Source organism: Nomascus leucogenys, unplaced genomic scaffold, assembly GCF_006542625.1.
Source record: "Nomascus leucogenys isolate Asia unplaced genomic scaffold, Asia_NLE_v1 Super-Scaffold_285, whole genome shotgun sequence".
Taxonomy (NCBI): Eukaryota; Metazoa; Chordata; class Mammalia; order Primates; family Hylobatidae; genus Nomascus; species Nomascus leucogenys.
This window is the reverse complement of record NW_022095770.1, coordinates 191,014-217,378: the sequence shown is the minus strand read 5'-3', so window position 1 is coordinate 217,378 and position 26,365 is coordinate 191,014. Positions and strand designations below refer to the sequence as shown.

The 26,365-nt window shown below is 46.8% G+C and overlaps 1 protein-coding gene across 3 annotated transcripts in view; it reads right to left on the bottom strand.

The window, feature by feature from the left end:
* Window positions 1-11,226: 11,226 nt before the first annotated feature.
* BRCA1 (BRCA1 DNA repair associated) overlaps window positions 11,227-26,365 on the bottom strand; it is an 84,398-nt gene continuing 69,259 nt past the window's right edge. For 2 of the 3 annotated variants that reach the window (XM_030808075.1, XM_030808076.1), the window contains exons 18-22: window positions 24,219-24,302; window positions 17,462-17,516; window positions 15,518-15,591; window positions 14,042-14,102; window positions 11,227-12,181 (exon numbers count right to left, since the gene is read on the bottom strand). In XM_030808075.1, coding sequence (XP_030663935.1) covers window positions 12,057-12,181; window positions 14,042-14,102; window positions 15,518-15,591; window positions 17,462-17,516; window positions 24,219-24,302 — 399 coding nt within the window. In that variant the 3' untranslated portion in view covers window positions 11,227-12,056. 3 annotated transcript variants of the gene reach the window in all.

Below are 26,365 nucleotides of genomic sequence, written 5' to 3'. Positions count from 1 at the left end.
TGTCTGTCTGCATATTAATGAGATTGGATGAATAATTGGTGAGTTTTTCATTCAGTGTCAGAATGAACCCGGAGGCCTTATGTTCATGCACACAGACACCCACTCACCCCTGACTCTCCCCTTCCCCCACAGCACAATGAAACAGACACAGACGCCAGCAGGCTTGACCCATAAAGGGGAGGGGCAGATGGGGAACCACCGGGAGGGCTGTTAGGGAGGAGTGTTAACAGGAGGGAGACCCCCATGGTTGGTCTGGGTTTGTCAGGTTTCTTTCTTGATCACTGCCTCCCCACCTCCCCGGGGGCAAAAGCTTGCATTTGTGAGATTTCGCCACCCTGCAGAAGGGGCTCAGAGAAGGAGGGGGCTCTGGGGGGACGCAGTCGCTGCCTAGAGGGCAGCAACAAAACAGTGGTCTCCTTCAGTGACTTTGTGCCTCCCTTGAGCCTGGAATCAATGAGCCCCTTACCCTGCATTAGACCCTGTGCCAGGGTGTGAGATGGAAGAACAGAGGTTTTGGAGTCAGGTAACTACAATTTGCTAGCTGGGTGCCCTTGCACAAGTTACTTAACCTCTCTGAGCCTCACCCTTTTTGTCTCTAAGAACACCTACCTTGCAAGATTGAAAGGATGAAATGAGATAAAGTGTGTTATGTGTCTGTCTTAGTGCCTGGTTTATAACAGGCCCCAACACATATTTTTCTCTCCCCACCTATCCCCAAAACAAACCAAGGCACTTGCTAAATTGCTGCCTCTTATGCCAGACCCACCTTTGTTAGGGCAGGGGTTAATTAAAAGTCTAGTAATTATCCTAGCTGCCTAGAAACCAAGAGGAAAAGATACAAAGAGGAACAGAAACAGAGAAAAAGAAATAGACACAGGAGACAGAATGATGGAAACGAAGGCCCCGGGAACAGGAGACCACAGAGATGGGAATGGGGGCACAGAGAAGGTATTGTGGGGAAACGAAGTGAACCCTCAAATGACAGTTTAGAATCCAGGCCTGGTGCAGTGGCTCACACTTGTAATCCCAGCTATTCAGGAGGCTGAGGTGGGAGGATCACTTGAACCCAGGTGAGACCAGCCTGGGCAACATAGGGAAACACTGTTTCTAGAAAAAATAAAAAGAAATAAAAATTAGCTAAGCGTGGTGGCACATACTTGTAGTCCTATCTACTCAGGAGGCTGAGGTGGGAGGATCACTTGAACCAGGAGTGCGAGGCTGTAGTGAGCAGTGATCATACCACTGCACTCTAGCCTGGATGACAGAGTGGAACCCTATCTCAAAAAAACAAAACAAAACAAAAACCAAACAGGCCCAGTGCTGTGGATCACACCTGTAATCCTAGCACTTTGGGAGGCCAAGGCTGGTGGATCACTTGAGCCCAGGAGTTCGAGAAAAATGTGGGCAACACAGTGAGACCTTGTCTCTACAAAAAATTAGCCAGGTGTCGTGGCCCACAGAAAGTTGAGGTGGGGGGATCACTTGAGCTTGGAAGGTAGAGGTTGCAGTGAGCTGAGATCGTGCCACTGTACTTACTCCAGCCTGGGTGACAGAGCAAGACCTTGTCTCAAAGAAAAAGGATCCAGAGGTTAGAGTTTAAAGTGCTTAGTTTTGCTATGTTCTCACTGTTTGACCACAGCAAGTCTCACCTCCTCTCAGCACCTGTCTCTTCTATAAAGTGAAGCGGTGATTTGCTCTCTAAGGTCCCTTCTCATTGTGTGAAAACAAGAGTCCCAGTGGCCTGGGAGCACACGGGAGGGGAGGCGGCTGCCCACCCTTCGACACTATTACCCATCGGTCACTTGTGCTCTGTCTCCTCTCTCCCTTGGTAAATGGATCTGCTGCGCCAGCAAACAACTGTCCATTGTGTCCTAATGAGGGACGAGCAGGGAAAACCAATCACTTATGATGCAAATGAGCCGACGGCTGCAGCCTCCTCACATTCACTGAGTGCTTCTCTTCTGCCCAGAGCCCGGCGCTGCCCCAGTTGGGCCTTTCTCCCTAGCCCCAGTTCCCATCTGGTCCTGGAGGAGGAGTGGGGAGGCCCAGACTGGCCTCCCCATTGTCGTTCGTTGCACTCCCTGCAAGGAGTTTCAACCCTCAAATCCTCAGAGCCTGGCCCAGCTCTTCTCCCCACCCCAAAGGTGGCTCAGTTTGATTTTTTAAAAAAATCGATTGAAATTCACATAACGTACAATTAGCCATTTTAAAATGTACAATTCAGGGGCATTTAGTGCATTCACAATGTTGTGCAACCACCACCTCTGGGCTCAGGTTTTATGCCCTCTGCCCGTTCTTTCTTTTTTTTTTTTTTTGAGATGGAGTTTTGCTCTGTCGCCCAGGCTGAGGTGCAGTGGCAGGATCTCGGCTCACTGCAAGCTCCGCCTCCCGGGTTCACGCCATTCTCCTGCCTCAGCCTCCTGAGTAGCTGGGACTACAGGCACCTACCACCGCGCCTGGCTAATTTTTTGTATTTTTAGTAGAGACGGGGTTTCACCGTGTTAGCCAGGATGGTCTTGATCTCCTGACCTCGTGATCCACCCGCCTCGGCCTCCCAAAGTGCTGGGGTTACAGGCTTAAGCCACCACGCCCGGCCTGCCCTCTGCCCATTCTATGCCTCACAGCCTTCAGTGGGACTCGGAAGCTGCTGAGGCCTCAGCAGAGCTGAGGACTAATGGAGGCTGATGAATAGGCTGAGAAAAGCCCAGAGCTGGCCTGAGATGAAGAGGTGATTCCCACACTTTAGGATGACGTTAGAAGGTTTGGGCTTTGGTGGGAGGGGGACGTCACTGCCTTAGCCAGCACAGACCTGTGGCCACGTTGTAGAACTTTTTTTTTTTTTTTTTGAGATGGAGTTTTGCTCTTGTTGCCTGGGCTGGAGTGCAATGGCATGATCTCAGCTCGCTGCAACCTCCCGCTCCCGGGTTCAAGTGATTCTCTGGCCTCAGCCTCCTGAGTAGCTGGGATTACAGGTGCACGCCACCACGCCCGGCTAATTTTCTATTTTTAGTAGAGACGGGGTTTCACCATGTTGACCAGGCTGGTCTTGAACTTCTGACCTTAGGTGATTGGCCTTCCAAAGTGCTGGGATTACAGGTATGAGCCACCGTGCCCGGCCCCAGAACATTCTTGCATTCTTGAATTTCCATGGGAATTTTTTTTTTCCATCTTAATTTCTTAGGCATTAGAAACCAGAAGTGGCTCCTGTACAGATCTTGGTTTCCATAGCTTTCAGAGCTTCTGTGGGCTTAGGGATGATCCCGTCGGCAGGCTTCTCAGCAGCTGCAGAAGGCCCTGAGACAGCCCCACAGTCCTTTGCCTCCAGGAAAGACCTCCCGCCACCAGGCTCTAGGAACAATCCTAGACTTTCTACCTAATTTGTACTAGCTTATTCCAGAGTTATATAGCCTAACAGTTGGGAAGAGCCTCCTAAGTTGAGTTTCTCCTGCTGATATACACTGTCATTTGGTTTTATATGACTTTCAAGAGAAGATGGCAAACATCTGCTTACCTGTGTGTCTGTGTTACCTTGGATTCACCCTCTCTTCCCTCATCTAGGATGTGCGATAATGCTTTAAACACACACAGACACACGCACACACACACACACACCCTCTGGAATTAACCAGTGCCAACTGCTGCAGCATTGCAGAGAAAAACACTCTATAGTCACAAACTTATCTTCCAGTGCATATCTCCATTTAACTGGAGTCCAGTTAGTTGACTCTCACGCAGACATAGCCCAGACAGCATAATGAGGGCATTTCCATCTGTGGCCTAATGAATAGGGACTCCTAGGCTAGTTATTTCCAGGTCTGCCACCAGCTCACTGAGTGACCTTTGACAAGGCCCTGGACCTGTTTTAGCACCTATAAAGTGGGGTTAGCAATTTTATCCTAGTGAAGTGGGAGAGATAATGGCTGGGGTAGTGCTTTTTTTTTTTTTTTTTTTTTTTTTTTGAGACGGAGTCTCGCTCTCTCACCCAGGCTGGAGTGCCGTGGCGCGCTCTCGGCTCGCTGCAAGCTCTGCCTCCCGGGTTCACACCATTCTCCTGCCTCAGCCTCTCCGAGTAGCTGGGACTACAGGCGCCCGCCACCACGCCTGGCTAATTTTTTTGTACTTTTAGTAGAGACGGGGTTTCACCGTGGTCTCGATCTCCTGACATCGTGATCCGCCCACCTCGGCCTCCCAAAGTGCTGGGATTACAAGCGTGAGCCACCGCGCCCGGCCTGGGCTAGTGCTTTGAACCTGCAAAGAAATCATCATGAACACCACAATTATTTCCCCAGTTATTGCAGCAGCAGTCTCTCTGTCTGCCTTGAATGTCCATCATGGAGAAGACCTCGCTGATGGATAGGGGAAAATGTTATTCTTTCTGGGTGGACATTGGTCTAATTAATTACAAAGGGGTAGACTTCATAATAGGCAAAAGAGAATCAAAAAGGTCGGGTGCGGTGGCTCATGCCTGTAATCCCAGCACTTTGGGAGGCCAAGGTGGGTGGATCACCTGAGGTCAGGAGTTCGAGACCAGCCTGGCCAACGTGGTGAAACCCTGTCTCTACTAAAAATACAAAAATTAGCTGGGTGTGGTGGCAGGCGCCTGTAATCTCAGCTACTTGGGAGGGTGAGACAGGGAGAATAACTTGAACCCTGGAGGCGGAGGTTGCAGTGAGCTGAGATCACACCATTGCACTCCAGCCTGGGCAACGACAGTGAAACTCTGTCTCAAAAAAAAAAAAAAAAAAAAAGAGAGAGAGAGAGAAAATCCTTAGGTGTGTGTTTAGAAGGAGTCATTCTTGGACACTTAGATCCCTTATATTGTTTTTGGAGTAAATCAGGATCATAGAAAAATGGGCGAAAGGCATTGAAGGGAATTAGCATTCCAGAACATGGCTAGTTTTCCAAAGGTCTTCAGAGTGGAACCAGTAGTTGGATAAGCCCTTCAATGCACTGAGTCCGTTCATTCATCCTTTACTTCATTCATTTAGGAAAAACTCATTGGGTGCCTAACAAAGTATCTGCTAGTTACAGAGCTGGGTTATATCAAAGATAAAATAATTATGGTCATAAAGGATTATAAGGACCTTCTAGTCAAATAGAGAGGATAAAATACGCACACAAGTAACTTCAATTGAATAAAGTCTCACAAATAAAGCAAAACTTCTGGAGTATTCTAAGTGGGGAGAGATTCTGGCCTAGAAAACCTGGAGAAGGCTCTGTAGGGATGAGGGGGCAGGATTGGGGCCTGTGGAGATGACAGATCAGGACTTGCCTAGTAGAACATAGAGTATGAGCAAAATTTATGGGTTCCTACATTTGGTGGCCAGGGTGCCTGAAAAGGAGCAGCAGGTAAGGAATTGGAAAGGTTGTGTTTGGGCTTGGGATGGAAGGTCTGGGGAGACTGGGTGGGGACAAAGGGTCAGAGATATGTATCCTTTCAGGACTCTCTTGTCTTCTCTCATCTCTCTGAATCAGGTGCTCCTTCCTCCAATTCTAGCAGCTGGAGGCTCTCACCTGGGCCTGTGGAATCTCCAGCTTTCCTTTTCATCTGGCTAAATTTTACTTAAGGCCCAAGGCCCAGCTGAGATGTCTCCACCAGAAGTCTCCCACAACAGGCAGAGCCTGGCCCCACCACACGGCCCCAAAAGAACTTTTACACCAGAATTCTGCAAGTTTTCTTTGGCTTTCTTTTCTTGCGTTACTCATTGGATAGTAACCAATTTGAAGGTCAGAAATGGAGGTTTTCACCCTCTTTTCCAGTTACATACATACACACACACACAGACACACGCATGCCCAGAATACCACAGAACTGGGCACAAAGCGTCCCCTCATCATTAACCTTATCGTTTTGTTTTTTTGTTTTTTGAGACGGACTCTCACTCTGTCGCCTAGGTTGGAGTGCAGTAGCGCGATCATGGCTCACTGCAAGCTCTGCCTCCCAGGTTCATGCCATTCTCCTGCCTCAGCCTCCTGAGTAGCTGGGACTACAGGTGCCCGACACCATGCCCGGCTAATTTTTTTGTATTTTTAGTGCAGACAGGGTTTCACCATGTTAGCCAGGATGGTCTCGATCTCCTGACCTCGTGATCTGCCCGCCTCGGCCTCCCAAAGTGCTGGGATTACAGGCGTGAACCACTGTGCCCGGCCCATTAACCTTATTGTTATTCACTGCCTCCCTGGACTGGTTCCCAGCATAATGCACCGGAAAGTGCACAGGGCTTCAGCCTCACACAAATCGTTGTTTGAATCTGGGCTCTGCCCCCTCCTTTTGTTGTGTCCTTGGGTAAGTTGCTTGACCTCTCAAAGCTTCATTTTCCTCATTTGTATGTGGGGAATAGTGCATGGCACTTAGTAGGAGTGTGGCAAATGATAGTCATTAATGATTATTGTTGTTGCTGCTGAGAGCCAGCAAGATCAGATGGTCTACAGGACCCAGGGCTGGGTTTTCATTTTCCTTCCCTTTTAATTTAGTTGTCTTCTTCTCCCATCTGCCCGCTCTGTGGCTTTCCTGTCACCCGTCTATGGGTCAGCCTGCCTCTCCCTCCAGGCTAACTTTCTCGTCTCTCCTCAGAGAGCTCAGCTGTTGCTGACTCTCACAGGGTATGGGCTGTGCCTTGCGCACCATCAGTCAATAAAGATAAATTACAAAATCATTTGTTTTATTTGTTCTTGTTACCTTGAGGGCTGTCTGAAATTGCCTTTCTTTTGAAAGCCACATTTGCATATCTCTATGCGGAGTCAAAGGCTGCAGCTGTGGTTTCAGTACAATTTAAACATTAATAAAACCTCCTAAACCTTTAGCTGTTTTTTAAAAAAGCAGTCTTGCCCTTCTGCTCCTAGATTGCTAATATAATTTAATCTTTGTCCTTTGCATTGTACAGCAGTCCCCCCTTATCTGCGGGGCATATGTTCCAAGACCACAAGTGGATGCCTGAACCCTCGGATAGTACCAAACCCTATATATATTATGTTTTTCCCTATACATACATACCTATGATAAAATTTATAAATTGGGCACAGTAAGAGATTAACAACAATAACTAATAATAAAATAGAACAAGTCAAACAATACTTAGAATGGCGTACAATTTAAAACGTATGACTGGTTTCCGGAATTTTCCTTTTAATATTTTTGGACCATGGTTGACCATAAGTAATTGAAATCAAAACCATGGATGAGTGGGGGGACTACTGTCTTTGCTTTAAAGGGCCTTTTTGAAGTTAACTGAAGCCAGCTGTTGCAACCTTGTAGCGAAGAACCACTTAACAGCCCACAAACCTTATTTATCCTTAACAAGCCCAATATTCAGGCTGGGCGCGGTGGCTCACACTTGTAATCCCAGCACTTTGGGAGGCCGAGGCGGGCGGATCACGAGGTCAGGAGATCGAGACCACGGTGAAACCCCGTCTCTACTAAAAAATACAAAAAATTAGCTGGGCGTGGTGGCGGGCGCCTGTAGTCCCAGCTACTCGGAGAGGCTGAGGCAGGAGAATGGCGTGAACCCGGGAGGTGGAGCTTGCAGTGAGCCGAGATCGCGCCACTGCACTCCAGCCTGGGCGACAGAGCGAGACTCCGTCTCAAAAAAAAAAAATAAATAAAAAATAAAAAAATAACAAGCCCAATATTCACTACAGACAAAATAATAGACCACAGGTAACATTTTATACCAATTAGCAGCCCCTTACACTAAGTCATTTGTTCTCAAACTTGAGCCTGTTGCAGAATCACAGGTTGCTGGCCCCACCTAAGTCTGGGATTCAGTGGGTCTGGGAATTTGCATATCTAACAAATTCCTAGGTGATGGTGTTGCCCCCTCACACTCCTATCAGGGGATCATGCTTTGAGAGCCTCTGCACTGAACTGTAAATGTTAAGCTGTCATATAATTTTGAGTCCTTGAAACCATGTCTCCACAGTTCATATTCCCCAGCCACCAGAATCGGGAGGATCTCTCTCCAGATCTTGATTCCTTCCAGTCCCTTAAACAATTGCTTACATTTTCCTGATCCTCCAGACATTCAGGATCAGCCCCTCTACACCTCCCCAATCCCTGCTCTCCATAGGAGCTGTTTCTAATTTTCCTTTTCTTTTTTTTTTTTTGGAGACAGAGTGTCGCTCTGTCGCCCAGGCTGGAGTGCAGTGGCGCAATCTCGGCTTACTGCAAGCTCCACCTCCCGGGTTCACGCCATTCTCCTGCCTCAGCCTCTCTGAGTAGCTGGGACTACAGGCGCCCGCCACCACGCCCGGCTAATTTTTTGTATTTTTAGTAGAGACGGGGTTTCACCGTGGTCTCGATCTCCTGACCTCGTGATCCGCCCGCCTCGGCCTCCCAAAGTGCTGGGATTACAAGCGTGAGCCACCGCACCCAGCCAGTTTTCCTTAATTTTCTATTTGGCCAGATGTGTTGCTTTAATTTTCTCCTTGTTACAGGCAGAGTTACAGGCTGTTCAAGAGAACGAGGCATCACCGTAGTGGAGGGGGTTGCCGGCTCAGCCATTTTCCAGTAGTCTTTGATAAGTGAGCCCCCACATTCCCTGGGCAGCAGGCCCCATTCTCTGGGGCTTCTTTGCATAAATCTGCAGCTCCCCCTCATCCTGCCATTCTCTGTGTGCCGTCTGCCTCTGGGGCTGACCTTATTTGCCCCTCGCAGCCTTCAGAGGACACATTCTGGGCAGTTTGGCTCCTTCTGCTCCAACCACCCCAACACTGATTCCTTTCTTTTTCTCCTGCATGTTTTTGAGGCGATACTTTGTTGATGATTCTGGTTGCATTTTTTAAGAGGGACATAATCTGCCAGAGCTCTTCTCTAGGCCCCCTCCCTGTGCCTGCATGATGATCCTTTCTCCTCTTTCCTTTCCAGCTTCTTTGTAGAAGTTTGTTTTGTAAAATGAGATAAAGGCAGTACAGGAACTAGTTCCCAAGTGCTGCTGTGCCCAGAGAGGGCTAGAGATTGTGGGGTGGAAAAGTGGGAGGACATCTTAAAGTCAGAGGTCAAAGGAATGTGGATTAACTCCATCATCAGGTAGCACTCTTAACCTGGGCCAGGCACCATGAGGCCAGGGCCTGAACTTGACTTCTGGGAAAAGTTATGCAGAGCTTGAAACAGATGGGGTATATATTTGTTGGGAGACCTTAGAGACAATTACAGAAAACTTTAATGTATTTTAGTCATCTTTGCTTTCACTCACTATTCCTGAAAAGGCAGGCTGTACTAGATGGATACTGCTTTTCCTATTAACCCATCAGTGATGGGGTCAGAAGGCTGAGGCCTGGCTTACCCACAAGGTCCAGTAGCACTTCTGCTTGCTTCCCACCTGCCTTTACTGCTAACACTGAGACTCATCAACTCGCTGGCAGGTAGACAGGGAGCTGGCATGGGCCCTAGGGAAGTCAAGCTGTAGGTGAGGATGAACTGGAAGGCTTTGACAACTAAGATACACAGTCATAAGCTGGGAAGCCAGAGAGAAGTGGAAATAGCAGCCATGATCCACTCCTATAAGACCCTTTGCCTGATATGGGGTTGCTTTTACTGTCTCCTACTATGGCCCAAAAGGGAAGTGAGTGCGAGTTCCCCTCAAAATCTAGCTCTCTCTCCAAATTCCCTTAAGGCTTGAACCTTCTGTCCCGAGGTCAGTGACAGAGGCAGATGGAAAGCTGATGATGGGAACAGAAAGCTGGCTTTGGATCTCCATGTAGTCATTTATTAGCTGTGCAAATCTGAGTAAAATCTTACAAACAAGGAACTTGAGATTCAACTCCCATTTTTCCAATGAGGTAACAAATATCCACTTCATAGGGCTATGATGAAGACTGATATAAAATGTAATATTGGCAGTTAGCTCCATTTTCTCTATCTTCCTTCACTGTTTCCAGCAAATACAGCAGGACTGAATTATGTGATGACTTCATTCTCTTTGCTCAAAAAGGATTCCAATCTCTGAGCAGTGTGAGGACCAGGAAATAATGGTAGAGAGTGTCATCTGTGGATTAAGCATGTTAGATACAAGTGGTAGGCAGAATTCTAAAGATGTCCTCCCTTGATTGCTGTCTTCTGGTTATTCAATCCAACACTAATCTAGGTACTGCTGTGAAGGGACTTCGCAGCTATAATTAAGGCTATGGACCTTAAGATATGAAGATCACTTTGGATTACCAAGTGGGTGCAATCTAATCACTTGAGCCCTTAGAAACAGAGAAATGTCTCTGGCAGGAGTTAGAAAGATGCAACAGTCAGCAAGATTCAGTGTGAGAAAAACTTGACCACCCATTGCTGGTTTTGAAGATGGAGGCAGACAGGCCAGGAGCCTAGGAATGTGGGGAGCCTCAAGAAGCTGAGAATGATGCCCAGCCAACAGCCGGCGGGAAACAGGGATCTTAGTCCTAAAACTGCAAGGACCCAGAGCCTCTAGAAGGGAACACGCCCTGCGAACACCTTTATTTTGGCCTCATGAAACCTGAAACAAAGAAACAGTTGAGCCACCTCAGACTTCTGACCTTGCAACAATTTGTTTTGGCAGCAACAGGAAACACAAAAGGTATTTAAGCTGCCTCAATAAATCCTAGGAGGTAGATACTATCATTACCCCCATTTTACAGAGTGGGAGACTGAAGCACAGTGAAAAGGCTCTGAGAAAGTCGGCTGGCCTAAGTCTCAAGAACAGTCATTCATGGTGGAAGTGTTTGCTACCAAGTTTATTTGCAGTGTTAACAGCACAACATTTACAAAACGTATTTTGTACAATCAAGTCTTCACTGCCCTTGCACACTGAGGGGGCTAGGGAAGACCTAGTCCTTCCAACAGCTATAAACAGTCCTAGATAATGAGTTTATGAAAAACACTTTTTCTTCCTTCAGCAAGCAAAATTATTTATGAAGCTGTATGGTTCAGCAATAGGGAGCAAAGGGAAAAAAATCACCTCAAAGAAAGCAACAGCTTCCTTCCTGGCTCACCAGGAATAATCCATTTTATAGATATGAAATATTCATGCCAGAGGTCTCACATTTTAAGAGGAATGGGTTATATACCAGAGCTACAACAATAAACATTTTACTTATTACTAATGAGGAATTAGAAGACTGTCTTTGGAAACCGGTTCTTGAAAATCTTCTGCTGTTTTAGAACACATTCTTTAGAAATCTAGCAAATATATCTCGACTTTTAGAAATCTCTTCTAGTTTCATTTTCCTTTTTTTTTTTTTTTTGAGCCACAGTCTCACTGTCACCCAGGCTGGAGTGCCGTGGCATGATCTTGGCTCACTGCAACCCCCACCTCCCGGGCTGAAGCGATTCTCCTGCCTTAGCCACCCGAGTAGCTGGGATTACAGGCGTCCACCACCATGCATGGCTAATTTCTGTATTTTTAGTAAAGATGGGGTTTCACCATGTTGGCCAGGCTGGTTTCGAACTCCTGACCTCCAGTGATCCGCCCACCTCGGCCTCCCAAAGTGCTGGGATTATAGGCGTGAGCCACCATGCCCAGCCTTCAAGTTTCCTTTTCATTTCTAATACCTGCCTCAGAATTTTCTCCCCAGTGTTCCACTCCAACATTTGAGAACTGCCCAAGGACTATTCTGATTTTAAGTCACATAATCGACCCCAAGCCCTCTCCTTCCATTGAAGGGTCTGACTCTCTGCCTTTGTGAACATAGGGTTTTAGAGAAGCAAATTTAGGGAAACCAGCTATTCTCTTGAGGCCAAGCCACTCTGTGCTTCCAGCCCTAAGCCAACAGCCCGAATAGAAAGAATAGGGCTGATAAATAATGAATCACCATCTTGCTCAATTGGTGGCGTTTAAATGGTTTTAAAATCTTCTCAGGTGAAAAATTACCATAATTTTGTGCTCATGGCAGATTTCAAAGGGAGACTTCAAGCAGAAAATCTTTAAGGGACCCTTGCATAGCCAGAAGTCCTTTTAAGGCTGATGTACATAAAATATTTAGTAGCCAGGACAGTGGAAGGACTGAAGAGTGAGAGGAGCTCCCAGGGCCTGGAAAGGCCACTTTGTAAGCTCATTCTTGGGGTCCTGTGGCTCTGTACCTGTGGCTGGCTGCAGTCAGTAGTGGCTGTGGGGGATCTGGGGTATCAGGTAGGTATCCAGCTCCTGGCACTGGTAGAGTGCTACACTGTCCAACACCCACTCTCGGGTCACCACAGGTGCCTCACACATCTGCCCAATTGCTGGAGACAGAGAACACAAGCAGAGATTAGTGTCAATTCATTCTCCTGGACCAGGCTCTCATCAATCTACTCCAGGGTCCTGGTTTTATGAGTTCTTAGGATTAATGAGGTAGAAGCCAGTTTTTTCTTTTTTTTTTTTTTTTGAGACGGAGTCTTGCTCTGTCGCCCAGGCTAGAGCGCAATGGTGCAATCTCGGCTCATTCAACCTCTGCCTCCCGGGTTCAAGCAATTCTCCTGTCTCTGCCTCCTGAGTAGCTGGAATTACAGGCACATGCCATCACACCCAGCTAATTTTTGTATTTTTAGTAGAGACAGGGTTTCACCATGTTGGCCAGGCTGGTCTCCAAGTCCTGACCTCAGGTGATCCACCCACCTTGGCCTCCCAAAATGCTGGGATTACAGGCGTGAGCCACTGCGCCTGGCCTTTTTTTTTTTTTTGAGACGGAGTCTTGCTCTTGTTGCTCAGCCTGGAATGCAATGGCACGATCTCGGCTCACTGCAACCTCCACCTCCCGGGTTCAAGCAATTCTCCTGCCTCAGCCTCCCAAGTAGCAGGGATTACAGGTGCCTGCCACCACGCCAGGCTAATTGTTTTTTTCTTTTTTTTCAGATGGAGTCTTGCTCTGTCACTCAGGCTGGATTGTGATGGTGCAATCTCAGCTCACTGCAACCTCAACATCCTGGGTTCAAGCGATTATCCTGCCTCAGTCTCCCAAGTAGCTGGGACTACAGGTGCGTGCCACCATACCTGGCTAATTTTTTTTAGTACTTTTAGTAGAGATGGGGTTTCGCCATGTTGGCCAGGCTGGTCTCAAACTCCTGATGTCAGGTGATCTGCCCTGAGGCTGAGGCAGGAGAATCATTTAAACCCAGGAGGCGAAGGTTGCAGTGAGCCAAGACTGGGCCACTGCACTCCAGCCTGCTAGGTGACAGAGTGAGACTCCACCTCAAAAAAAAAAAAAAAAAAAAAAAAAAAAAAAAAAAAAAAAGGCAATGCTTCCGGACATAAGGCCTTGCTCTGAAGAGGCCATAGGAGTGACTGCTGGTGATGGTGAAAGCCCACAGCCTCTGGCAACTGTATTAACATGAACTTCAATCTGTTAAAGGAAAGCCACCAGGAAAACAGCATTGTAATTTAACAATGTGGAAAAATGTATGTAATATCTCAAGGAAAAAAGCAAAACAGTGTAATTATGATTACATTTTATAAAATACACATGTGTATATATACGCACATATGCCTGGTGGAATTTTATGGTGATCATCTCCAAGTGGTGGAATTACTGGGATTATTTTATTGTTTTTGTGTAAATTTGTACTTTCTTTTTTCTTTCTGAGACACGGTCTCGCTCTGTCGCCCAGGCTGGAATGCAGTGGTGTGATCGTGGCTCACTGAAGCATTGACTTCTTGAGCTCAAGTGATCCTCCCACCTCAGCTTCCCAAGTAGCTGTGACTACAGGCATCTGCCACCACACCCAGCTGCTTTTTAAATTTGTTGTACAGATGAAGTCTCCTTATGTTGCCCAGGCTGGTCTCGAACTTCTAGGCTCCCACCTTGGCCTCCATCTTGACCTCCCAAAGTGCTGGAATTATAGGCATGAGCCACCATGCTCGGCCTTGATTTATATTTTTGTGATGAACATTCATATCTTACTCCCACCCCATGGAAACAGTTCATGTATTACTTTTACAATATAAAATAAACAACAATAAAAATGTCAAAAAGACATTTTAGCCATTCATTCGACAAATATTTAAAATGTGCCAAGAACTGTGCTACTCAAGCACCAGGTAATGAGTGATAAACCAAACCCATGCAAAAGGACCCCATATAGCACAGGTACGTGCAGGCACCTTACCATGGAAGCCATTGTCCTCTGTCCAGGCATCTGGCTGCACAACCACAATTGGGTGGACACCCTGGATCCCCAGGAAGGAAAGAGCATTGAAAGTGTCAGAGGGGGACTACTGGAACTGTCACTTCATCATTTTTTTTTTTTGTTTTTGAGACAGGGTCTTGCTCTATCACCCAGGCTGGAGTGCAGTGGTGTGATCTTAGCTCACTGCAACCTCTGCCTCCTGGGCTCAAGCAATCCTTCCACCTCAGCCTCCCAAGTAGCTGGAACTACAGACGCGTACCACCACCTCTGGCTAATTTTTTTGTCTTTTTGGTAGAGACAGGGTTTTGCCATGTTGCCCAGGCTGGTCTCAAACTCCTGGGCTCAACTTCACCCCCGGGATTATAGGCATGATCCACCGCACCCGGCCTTGGCTAATTTTTCATAATTTTTTTGTAGACATGAGGTCCTACTGTATTGCCCAGGCTGGTCTTTAGCTCCCAGGCTCAAGCGATTCTCCCACCTTGGCTTCCCAGTGTTGTGATTACAGGGGTGAGGCACTAGGCCCAGCCCATCATTTCTCTTTTTTTTTTTTTGAGACGGAGTCTCGCTCTGTCGCCCGGGCTGGAGTACAGTGGCACGATCTTGGCTCATTGCAACCTCCACCTCCGGGGTTCAAGTGATTCTCCTGCCCCAGCCTCTCAAGTAGCTGGGACTACAGGCATGCACCACTACGCCCAGCTAATTTTTGTATTTTCAGTAGGGATGGGGTTTCACCATATTGGTTGGCCAGGATGGTCTCGATCTCTTGACCTCGTGATCTGCCCACCTCAGCCTCCCAAAGTGCTGAGATCACAGGCGTGAGCCACTGCGCCTAGCTTTTTTCTCTCTCTTTTTTTTTTTTAGACAAAGTCTTACTCTGTCACCCAGTCTGGAGTGCAGTGGTGAAATCTTGGCTCACTGCAACCTCTGCCTCTCAGGTTCAAGCGATGCTCACACCTCAACTTCCCAAGTAGCTGGCATTACAGGCATGCTCCACCAGGCCCGGCTACTTTTTGTTTTGGTTTGTTTTGTTTTTAGTAGAGATGGAGTTTCACCATGTTGGCCAGGCTGGTCTCAAACTCCTGACAAGTGATCCACCTGCCTCGGCCTCCCAAAGTGCTGGGATTACAGGCATGAGCCACCATGCCCAGCCTCCAGCCCATCATTTCTTGATGATTTGTTGAAACACAGTATGCTGGGGCAGTCACAGAGAGGAGGGGGAGGGACATATGGCAAAAAGAGAGGGAAAGAGTCTGCCCTCAGTATATTTAATATGTGCAGTTCTCAAATCCTTAACATCCCTTATAGGTGGAGTCTTCTGGCACAGGTATGTGGGCAGAGAAGGCTTCTGAGGCTACAGTAGGGGCATCCATAGGGACTGACAGGTGTCAGTCTTGCTCAATCACAGGAGAGAATATTGTGTCCTCCCTCTCTGACAGGGCACCCAATACTTACTGTGCCAAGGGTGAATGATGAAAGCTCCTTCACCACAGAAGCACCACACAGCTGTACCATCCACTCCAGTTGATCTAAACAGGATATTCAGATGTAAAATCACTGCAGTAATCTGCGTACTTAACCCAGGCCCTCTACCCTACACTCTCAGGATGAAGGCTTATAGCAAGACCTCTCAATGGGAGAGTCTGTCTCTCTGCTCCAAAGGACAATGGTCTTAAAATAGTAGGGGTATGGATTTTAAGTCAATTTGCCACTGATATGCCATGTACTCTGGTTATCAGTCTCCATAAGTCCACTTGGTATAAGCTTTGATAGTCTCTCAAATAAAATGCTTGAAAGAAAAAAAAAATCGAAGATCTAATTTCCATTAATTGCTAAATTGCTGGCTAAGACACTGTGTGAAAAAACACCCACCTTCCTTCCCTCCCTTCCTCCCTTCCTCCTAATTCTGTGTTGGTTGATAATCACAGCCACTGAAAATACCATACTTGGTGGTAATTACTGTAAATGTCAAGAGATGGGAATATAATTCATCCAGTCAAAAAAATACACGTTATCCTGGTTAGAGACTCAGCAGGGAAAGGCTACATGCTGAGCTGGAATCCATATACTCAGGGGAATAGAAATCAGAGGAGACTGTGGAGATGTTCTCTGTGTACCTGGAAAATCAGAACTGCCCAATGGGCTCTGTTGGATGTGTTCTTCAAGACATTCATGTATGTTGCTCTTTACCATCAGCCCGTTTCTGGGAATTGCTGAGGTGCTCCTGTCTGTCTGACTGAACGAAGGTTGACTAACTCACCCCCAAAATAATACTTCCTGGCAACCCTGGTTTCCACTATACCAAAGTAAAAAAACACTGAGAAATCCTTGAGTGGAACTTGGAAATTTCATAAAAATCCAATTGATAACTAATAGAGGATGGAAGCAAAATTACATTGCAGCCAGGTTTTCTTGCTGTCACTGATCTGCCTGTGACCAGACGCTAAGGCCTTCCTCTAAGGTGTAAGAGGACCTAAGTCCCTGGGCAGAAGCAGGCACAGGAGGCAAAGGTGGGTAGCTTTTGCTATGAAAAGAACAAACCAAATTTATATACACACCAAGGCCTTTGTGCTGCGCAACTCCAGAGGTGAGCTTTATAGCAGTCCTAAGCATAACATTGTATTCAGTGTCAAGTTTAATTAGAAAATGTTCACGGAGAGGGCTGGGCACAGTGGCTCACACCTGTAATCCTAGCACTTTGGGAGGCTGAGGAGGGTGGATCATGAGGTCAGGAGATCGGGACCATATTGGCTAACATGGTGAAACCCCGTCTCTACTAAAAAAAAAATACAAAAAATTAGCCAGGCGTGGTGGCACACGCCTGTAGTCTCAGCTATTTGGGAGGCTGAGGCAGGAGAATCACTTGAACCTGGGAGGTGGAGGTTGCAGTGAGCCGAGATCGCGCCACTGCACTCTAGCCTGGGCGATAGAGACTCGACCTCAAAAAAAAAAAGAAAAAGAAAAGAAAATGTTCACCGAGAATCTTCCCCTGCTCTGGGCCTGTTCATGGTGGGCCAGCTGCTGTGCTTTCTTCTATGTAAGTAAATGAAGATGGTTTAGGAAGAGGAGAACTCCTTCTTGATTTTTACCTATCCAAAGGTATTTTCTCACTAACATGTTGGCACTAACAGCAGCTAAACGCTATCTGAACACGTAACATACTGAATCCTAACTATTCACCACCTTCATGCTCTTGAGAAGGGGGCAAGGTATGGCTTTTTTTTTTGCCACAGGATAACATTTAGGTGCTGTTTTGTTTGGAGGGTGGTAGAGAAATAGAATAGCCTCTAGAACATCTCAGCAATCTGAGGAACCCCCATCGTGGGATCTTGCTTATAATACCACACTATGTAAGACAAAGGCTGGTGCTGGAACTCTGGAGTTCTCCCAGGCTCTTACCTGTGGGCATGTTGGTGAAGGGCCCATAGCAACAGATTTCTAGCCCTCTGAAGATCTGGAAGAAGAGAGGAAGAGTGAGGGACAGGGGAATGGAGAGAAGGAAAATCTAGTTATAAAAGAATATTGGCTTTTATTCAAAAAACACACTTTCAAAAAGGAAGAGCTTTTCTTTTTCTTCTGTTCACCACCTGATGATTTCTGCTGCTACTTCCCAGGGACAAGCAGTCCAATGTCCAGAACACTACAGGATTTCAGAAGATCTTTTTGAAGTGCATATGTAGTTGACCTGCACTCTACAGGCATTCTTTGTCATTCAAGGACTGAGCATCTCACTTTTGCCACCAATCAGGCCAAGGCTCCTCCCTAATGATCTCTGCAGGTGCTTTTACTTGTTAGATGCAAGGGAAAAAATGTCCTTCTGTATGTTTAATAAGAGGCTTGGATGGCTAGAAACTCAAAGTTATTGGCTGAAGTTTGATGTTTATCCAGACTTGGTACCTCAAGTACTCACCATGACCCCATCAACAGAGTGGTCTATGTTGATTTTAGGTGTACACGCTCCTTGTCTCCTCTGTTTTTTTTTTTTTTTTTTGAGACGGAGTCTTTCTCTGTCACCTAGGCTGGAGTGTAGTGGTGCGATCTGGGCTCACTGCAACCTCTGCCTCCAGGGTTCAAGCGATTCTCCTGCCTTAGCCTCCTAAGTAGCTAGGATTACAGGCGCACACAACCACGCCTGGCTAATTTTTGTATTTTTAGTAGAGACAGGGTTTCACCATGTTGGTCAGGCTGGTCTCGAACTCCTGACCTCGTGATCTGCCCGTCTCGGCCTTCCAAAGTGTTGGGATTACAGGCATGAGCCACTGCGCCCGGCCCTCTCTGACTTTCTTCTAGCCCCCTAAACATCTGTTCCTTCTTTCTCACTACTCTGAGAATGGCCATTGTATCTTTAGGCCACCTAAGCAGTTTTTAATCTAGAAGTGAAGCCAGGTTCTGCCTCTCCTCATTGAACTAGCCTGACTGCCTGGTTTCCTGAAGACACAGATCACACTGCACCGCTTCTTCCACTTACAGGGCTGGGCAACACTGTTCAAAACAACTTTCTGTGATAGTCACAATGTTCTATATCTATGCTAATAAGGTAGCCATGAGTTACATATAGTTATTGAGCATTGGAGATGTGGTTAGGGTGAATGAAGAACTAAACTTCATATTTTAATTTTTTTCTTTTTTTTTTTTGAAGAGATGAGGTCTCATTCTGTCACTCAGGCTGGAGTAAAGTGGCACGATCATAGCTTGCTGCAGTATTGAACTCCTGGGCTCAAGCGATCCTCTTGCCTCAGCCTCCTAAGTAGCTGGGATTACAGGTGCACACCACCACGACTGGCTAATTTGTAAAATTTAAATTTAAACAGTCCCATGTGGCTGGTGGCAACAGTGTGGGACAGTGCAAATTCTCATATACACACTGGCATAGGTTCTTAGCAAATAACTTGGGTATCACTTAAAAATAAACCCTAAAATTGTATCATTTGGATGGATATGTTTTAGGTGACTCTCAGTGTCTTGACCTTCCCATTGCAATAAAAAGAAAAGTGCCGAGGCCTAAAATTCACCTGGCTTCAAAGAGACTGCGATAGAGAAAAAAATCAGGAAACTAAAAATACACAGATGGCCTTTCAGAAAGTGGTCACCCTCCCCCTTGACAGACAGACTGACGGACGTACACACACACACACACACACACTCTTACTTTACCGCCAGAGGGAAAAGAAAGGGCAGCAGGACAAGTCTGTGTTTTTTTTTTTTTTTTTTTTTTTGAGACGGGGTCTCGCACTGTCGCCTGGGCTGGAGTGCAATGGCGCCATCTCGGCTCACTGCAACCTCCACCTCCTGGGTTCAAGCGATTCTCCTGCCTCAGCCTCCCCAGTAGCTGGGATTACAGGTGCACACCACCACACCCAGCTAATTTTTTGTATTTTTAGTAGAGACAGGGGTTTCACTATGTTGGCCAGGCTGGTCTTGAACTCCTGACCTCATGATCCACCCGCCTCGGCCTCCCAAAGACAAGTCTGCTTGTTTTAAGGGACAGCATCCATCTGTGCCACTCTCACTATCTGCATGAATAAACTGCACCCCCAACCTGTTGATAGGACCTACATGCTCATAATGCTAGAAGTTCTCCCCAGGCAGCCAGCTGGAGCCAAATGCGGACATGAAAAGTACAAAAGATTAGGAATGTTTATATCCAGGCTAACACTCAGTGATGAGGATGTCTAGTTATGAGATAAGAAATTTGAAGTTTCGGGCTTGGTGTAGTGGCTCACACCTATAATTCCAGCACTTTGGGAGGCTGAGGCAGGCGGATCACGAGGTCAAGAGATGGAGACCATCCTGTCTAACATGGTGAAAACCCATCTCTACTAAAAATACAAAAAATTAGCTGGGCATGGTGGCGGGCACCTGTAGTCCCAGCTACTCAGGAGGCTGAGGCAGGAGAATGGTGTGAACCCAGGAGGTGGAGCTGGTAGTGAGCCGAGACCGCGCCACTGCCCTCCAGCCTGGGTGACATAGCGAGACTCTGTCTCAAAAAACAAAAAAAAGAAATTTGAAGTTTTGGGCCGGGTGTGGTGGCCTGTAATCCCAGCACTTTGGGAGGCCGAAGTGGGTGGATCACTTGAGGTCGGGAGTTCAAGACCAGCCTGACCAACATGGAGAAACCCCATCTCTACTAAAAATACAAAATTAGCTGGGTGTGGTGGCACATGCCTGTAATCCTAGCTCCTTGGGAGGCTGAGGCAGGAGAATCACTTGAACCCAGGAGGCAGAGATTGCAGTGAGCTGAGATCCTGCCATTGTACTCCAGCCTGGGCAAGAAGAGCGAAACTTCATCTTAAAAAAAAAAAGAAATTTGAAGTTTCACCTGTACATATACATTTCTCTTCCAGAGAAAAATACTATGACATTTAGTATCTTCAGAATGTCATTACTTTGACCACATACTTTCCATTATTGCTATTCTGCATGGAGGAAAAAATCCAAAGCACTAGAATTTCTTTTTAAAGAGGGGAAGAATCTGGTGCTAATACTACCTAGCATACAGTGGAGGAAAAACAGAGGACTGGCTCACATGGCGCTCCCCTGTGGTAAAGGCAGAAGCAGAAATAAGGCCAGCAGCTTTTCTTGGCATCTGGAACAATTACTTGATAGGCTCAGAAGGTAAAAACAGGCTGACCTCAAGAGTTCAAAACTCCAGGCTTGATTTGTGATCATGTCCCAAAGCAGTTTTCCTTAGGAAATTACCTCTACTGGTTCCCTCTTAAGTTTCTATAAAGGGACAGAAAGTGCTCAGTAGAAGGATGTTTTGTTTTGTTTTGAGACAAGGTCTCATAATGTTGGCCAGGCTGGAGTGCAGTAGCACCATCATGGCTCACTGCAGCCTCGACCTCCCAGACTCAAGCATTCTTCTCACCTCAGCCTTCTGAGTAGCTGGGAATACAGGAGTGCGCTACAACACCCAATTAATTTTTAAATTTTTTTGCAGAGACAGGGTTTTACTATGTTGCCCAGGCTAGTCTTGAACTCCTGGGTTCAAGTGATCCTCCTGCCTTGGCCTCCTAAAGTGCTGGGATTACAGAAGTGAGCCGTTGCGCCCAGCTGGGATTTTTTTTTTTTTGAGATGAAGTCTCCCTCTTGTCCCCAGGCTGGAGTGCAGTGGTGCAATCTTGGCTCACTGCAACCTCCGCCTCCCAGGTTCAACCGATTCTCTAGCCTCAGCCTCCCGAGTAATCCCGAGCTGGGATTACAGGTGCCTACCACCATGCCCAGCTAATTTTTGTATTTTTAGTAGAGATGGGGTTTCACCATGTTGGCCAGGCTGGTCTTGAACTCCTGACCTCAGGTGATCCACCCGCCTTGGGCTCCCAAAGTGCTGGGATTAGAGGCATGAGCCACCGCGACCAGCCTGGGATGTTCTGAAATGCCTGGTAGTGCACACTTGAAAAAGGAAGAAAAGCAGACTGGGAACATAGCACTTAGGGAGCTGAGAAAGCAGCCAGCTCAGGCCTGACAGGTAGGTGTGAAATCTTGCAGAGTTCTCCCTGAGAGGTAGTCAGAGTTCTGGCTAAGTCATCTGCTACAATATGATCAGGAGAAAGTCATTGAGTCTTCTTGGGTCTCATCTGCAAAGTTGTTAGAATGCTCCATTTATTTTCCCTCCGTGAAGCCTTCAACAACTTTTCAAGAAACTATAGTATTGTTTTTAAGAGTTTAGACTTGGAGGCCGGGTGCAGTGGCTCATGCCTGTAATCCCAGCACTTTGGGAGGCCGAGGCGGGTGGATCACTGGAGGCCAGGAGATCAAGGCCAGCCTGGCCAACATGGCAAAACCTCATCTCTAATAAAAACATAAAAATTAAGGCTGGGCGTGGTGGCTCACCCCTGTAATCCCAGCACTTTGGGAGCCTGAGGCGGGCGGATCATCTGAGGTCAGGAATTTGAGACCAGCCTGGCCAACATGTTGAAACCCTGTTTCTACTAAAAATACAAAAAATTATCTGGGTGTGGTGGCATGTGCCTGTAATCCCAGCTATTTGGGAGGCTAAGGCACAAGAATCATTTGAACCTGGGAGCTGGAGGCTGCAGTGAGCTGAGATTGCGCCACTGCACTCCAGACTGGCCAACAGAATCAGACAAAAAATTAGCTAGTTGTTGTGCCACATGCCTGTAATCCTAGCCACGTGGGAGGCCAAGGCACAAGAATTGCTTGAACTTGGGAGGTGAAGGTCGCAGTGAGCAGAGATAGCGGCACTGCACTCCAGCCTGGATGACAGAATAAGACTCTGGCCCGAAAAATAAATTAACAAAGAATTTAGACTTGGAGCTAGACTTCCTGAGTTCAACTTCTAGTTCCATCACTTATTAGCTGTGTAACTTTGAGCAACTTATCCAACCTCTCTGAGCCTCAATTTTCACATCTGTAATATAGGCATAATTACAGTACATAACTCATAGAGTTGTCATAAAATTGTTAATTAGTTAAAACATGGTTGGGCCTTTAGAGCAGTCCCGGCATAGAGTGATCTTTTTTTTTTTTTTTTTGAGACCTTCTGTCTGTCGTCCAGGCTGGAGTGCAGTGGCGCAATCTCCGTTCACTGCAGTCCCCACCTCTTGGGCTCAAGAGATACTCTCAACTCAGCCTTCCGAGTAGCTGGAACTACAAGTACATGCCACCACGCCTGGCTAATTTTTGTATTTTTTTTTTGGTAGAGATGGGGTTTTTCCATGTTTCCCAGGCTGGTATCAAACTCCTTGGCTCAAGAGATCTGCCTGCCTCAGCCTCCCAAAGTTCTGGGATAACAGGAATGAGCCACTGTGCCTGGCCTAGTGAACATTATATAAATTTTAGCTATTATTGGCCGGGCACAGTGGCTCACGCCTATCCAGCACTTGAGGAGGCCAAGGCGGGTGGATCACAAGGTCAGGGGTTCAAGACCAGCCTGGGCAAGATGGTGAAACCCTGTCTCTACTAAAAACTACAAAAATTAGCTGGGCGTGGAGGCAGGTGCCTGTCATCCCAGCTACTCAGGAGGCTGAGGCAGGAGAATCGGTTGAACCTAGGCGGCAGAGGTTGCAGTGAGCTGAGATTGTGCCACTGCACTCCAGCCTGGGCGACTGAGACTTCGTCTCAACAACAACAACAACAAAAAATTTAGCTATTATTAATCACTTCCTCTTCTATGCTTCCACAGACAGCACTATGTATGGCCTGCTCACAGCATTTACCACAGTGCTTTAGAGAAAGACACCCTTGGCCGGGCGCGGTGGCTCACGCTTGTAATCCCAGCACTTTGGGAGGCCGAGGCGGGTGGATCACGAGGTCAGGAGATCGAGACCACCGTGAAACCCCGTCTCTACTAAAAAATACAAAAAATTAGCCGGGCGTGGTGGCGGGTGCCTGTAGTCCCAGCTACTCGGAGAGGCTGAGGCAGGAGAATGGCATGAACCCGGGAGGCGGAGCTTGCAGTGAGCCGAGACTGCGCCACTGCACTCCAGCCTGGGCCACAGAGCAAGACTCCATCTCAAAAAAAAAAAAAAGAGAGAGAGACACCCTAGGCTGGGCGTAGTGGCTAATGTCTATAATCCTAGCACTTTGGGAGGCTAAGTTGGGGGGGAATCACCTGAGGTCTGGAGTTCGAGACCAGCCTGGCCAACAAGGTGAAACCCTGTCTCTACTAACAATACAAAAAATGAGCCCAGTGTGGTGGCGCATGACTATATTCCCAGCTACTTGACATGCTGAGGCGGGAGAATCACTTGAACCCGGGAAGCGGAGTTTTCACTGAGCTGAGATTGCACCACTGCACTCTGGCCTGGGCAACGGAGTGAGACCCCATCTTGGAAAAAAAAAAAAGAGAGAGAGAGAGAAAGACACCCCAGTGAAGTGAAAAGAGCAAAGGCTTTAGATTCTCATCTGCTTAAAGTCCCAGCTCTTCCACTTATCAGCTGAGATCTGAACCCCATACAGGAATCCAAATTACTCAGCCTCTCTAAATCTCTTAGTTCTATCATTCATAAAGTAGAGACAATACTTATTTATGTGGTTGGGATGGAAGAGTGAAAAAAGAACCTGTGTGAAAGTATCTAGCATTGTGTATGTATGTAGTAAGTCTTACAAGATGAAGCGGCCCATCTCTGCAAAGGGGACTGGAATACAGAGTGGTGGGGTGAGATTTTTGTCAACTTGAGGGAGGGAGCTTTACCTTTCTGTCCTGGGATTCTCTTGCTCGCTTTGGACCTTGGTGGTTTCTTCCATTGACCACATCTCCTCTGACTTCAAAATCATGCTGAAAGAAACCAAACACAAACCATCAGGATCAGAGAAAGAGAAGCTTCCTTCAGTGGAAGTGGAGCAGACACGTCATATTTAAGGCATTCAGGCCGGGAGCAGTGGCTCACCCCTGTAATCCTAGCACTTTGGGAGACTGAGGCGGGCAGATCACTTGAGGTCAGGAGTTCGCCACCAGTCTGACCAACATGGTGAAACCTCATCTCTACTAAAAATACAAAAAATTAGTTGGGTGTGGTGGCAGGCGCCCGTAATCCCAGCTACTTGGGAGGCTGAGGCAGGAGAATCTTTTGAACCCAGGAGGTGGAGGTTGCAGTGAGCTGAGATGGTGCCACTGCACTCCAGCCTGGGTAATAGAGTGAGACTCCATTTTGCATCTCAAAAAATCAAAAATAAAATAAAATAAAAAAACAAAAACTAGGCCGGGCGCGGTGGCTCACGCCTGTAATCCCAGGGCTTTGGGAGGCCGAGACAGGCGGATCACGAGGTCAGGAGATTGAGACCATCCTGGCTAACACGGTGAAACCCCGTCTCTACTTAAAATACAAAAAAATTAGCCAGGCGTAGTGGCAGGCGCCTGTAGTCCCAGCTACTCGGGAGGCTGAGGCAGGAGAATGGCATGAACCCGGGAGGCGGAGCTTGCAGTGAGCCGAGATCGTGCCACTGTACTCCAGCCTGGGTGACTGAGTGAGACTCCGTCTCAAAAAAAAAAAAAAAAAACAAAAACAAAAACCAAACCCCGCCCCCCCACAAAAAAAAAAACAAAAATTAGCTGGGCATGGTGGCGTGCGCCTGTAGTCCTAGCTACTCGGGAGGCTGAGGCGTGAGAATTGCTTGAATCCGGGAGGTGGAGGTTGCAGTGAGCCAAGATCATGCCACTGCACTCCAGCCTGGGTGACAGAGTGAAACTCTGTCTCAAAAAAAAAAAAAAAAAAAAAAAAAATTTAAGGCATTCAGAATTGCCAGGCAGGCAGTAGCTGGGCACCAATGGCTCACACCTATAACCCTAGCACTTTGGGAGGCTGAGGCAGGATAGCTTGAGACCAGGAGCTCGAGACCCACCTGGGCAACACAGTGAGACCCCTTCTCTACAAAAAAGATACATAAAACTTCAGCCAGGCACAGTTGCATGTGCCTGCAGTCCCAATTTCTTGAAAAGGTGAAGCTGGAGGATCACTTGAGCCCAGGAGTTGGAGGCTGCAGTGAACTATGATCATACCACCACACTCCCGCCTGGGTGACAAAGTGAGACCCTACTAAAAAAAACACACACACACACACACAAAAAAAACAAAAGAAAGAAAGAAAAAAAAAGAATTGCTGGGCATAGGTTTGACCAAAAGCAAGTATAATCATTCTTTTTGGTAGACCAAGTGAAATGACTAGGATCTCAGCTGTTGAAATCAATTCACTGAAGCAAATCTTTTGTGTGCAGAAATTAACAATTGGCTTTTCACCTCACTGGGACTTAATGTATTTTAATTTTCAACATCTATCTCCTCTTAAAACATTCACTTAGCATTTAGATTAGACTGCTAATACTGTGCTGTTATAAAGGTAACTGAAAAATTCCCCATCTCCTAAATCAATTGTATATTATCATCTAAGGAAATAAAGGCTTTTCAGATTTCCACTGAGAGATTTACAGTTAACACACCAAAATGATAAAATATACATTCAATACACTAAAGAAAGAGGTTTTTCATAATTACTATTATGACTGGTCACGGACATGAGAATAAAAAATAATGAGACTGGGGAGAAATTTGAGGAAGAATGCTCAGAAACAATTCTGACTGAAACTCAGATTGTAGGAAAGGGTTATGCGTTGCCAAGAGTATTGTGAAGAAAAATAAAGGCAAGAGTATAACCACTGGCTATTACTAGGGGAAGAATATCTGACATTTCCTAGTTACTTGAATGAGGAGTCTAGTGATAAATTTGTCAGAAGACTCCCATGTTTATAGTCCTCCTTGTACCCCTGAGCTTCATACAATGTGTCCAACTGCCTACTTAACTTCTCTATCCAGATATCTAGTATACATCTCAAAATTCATGTAT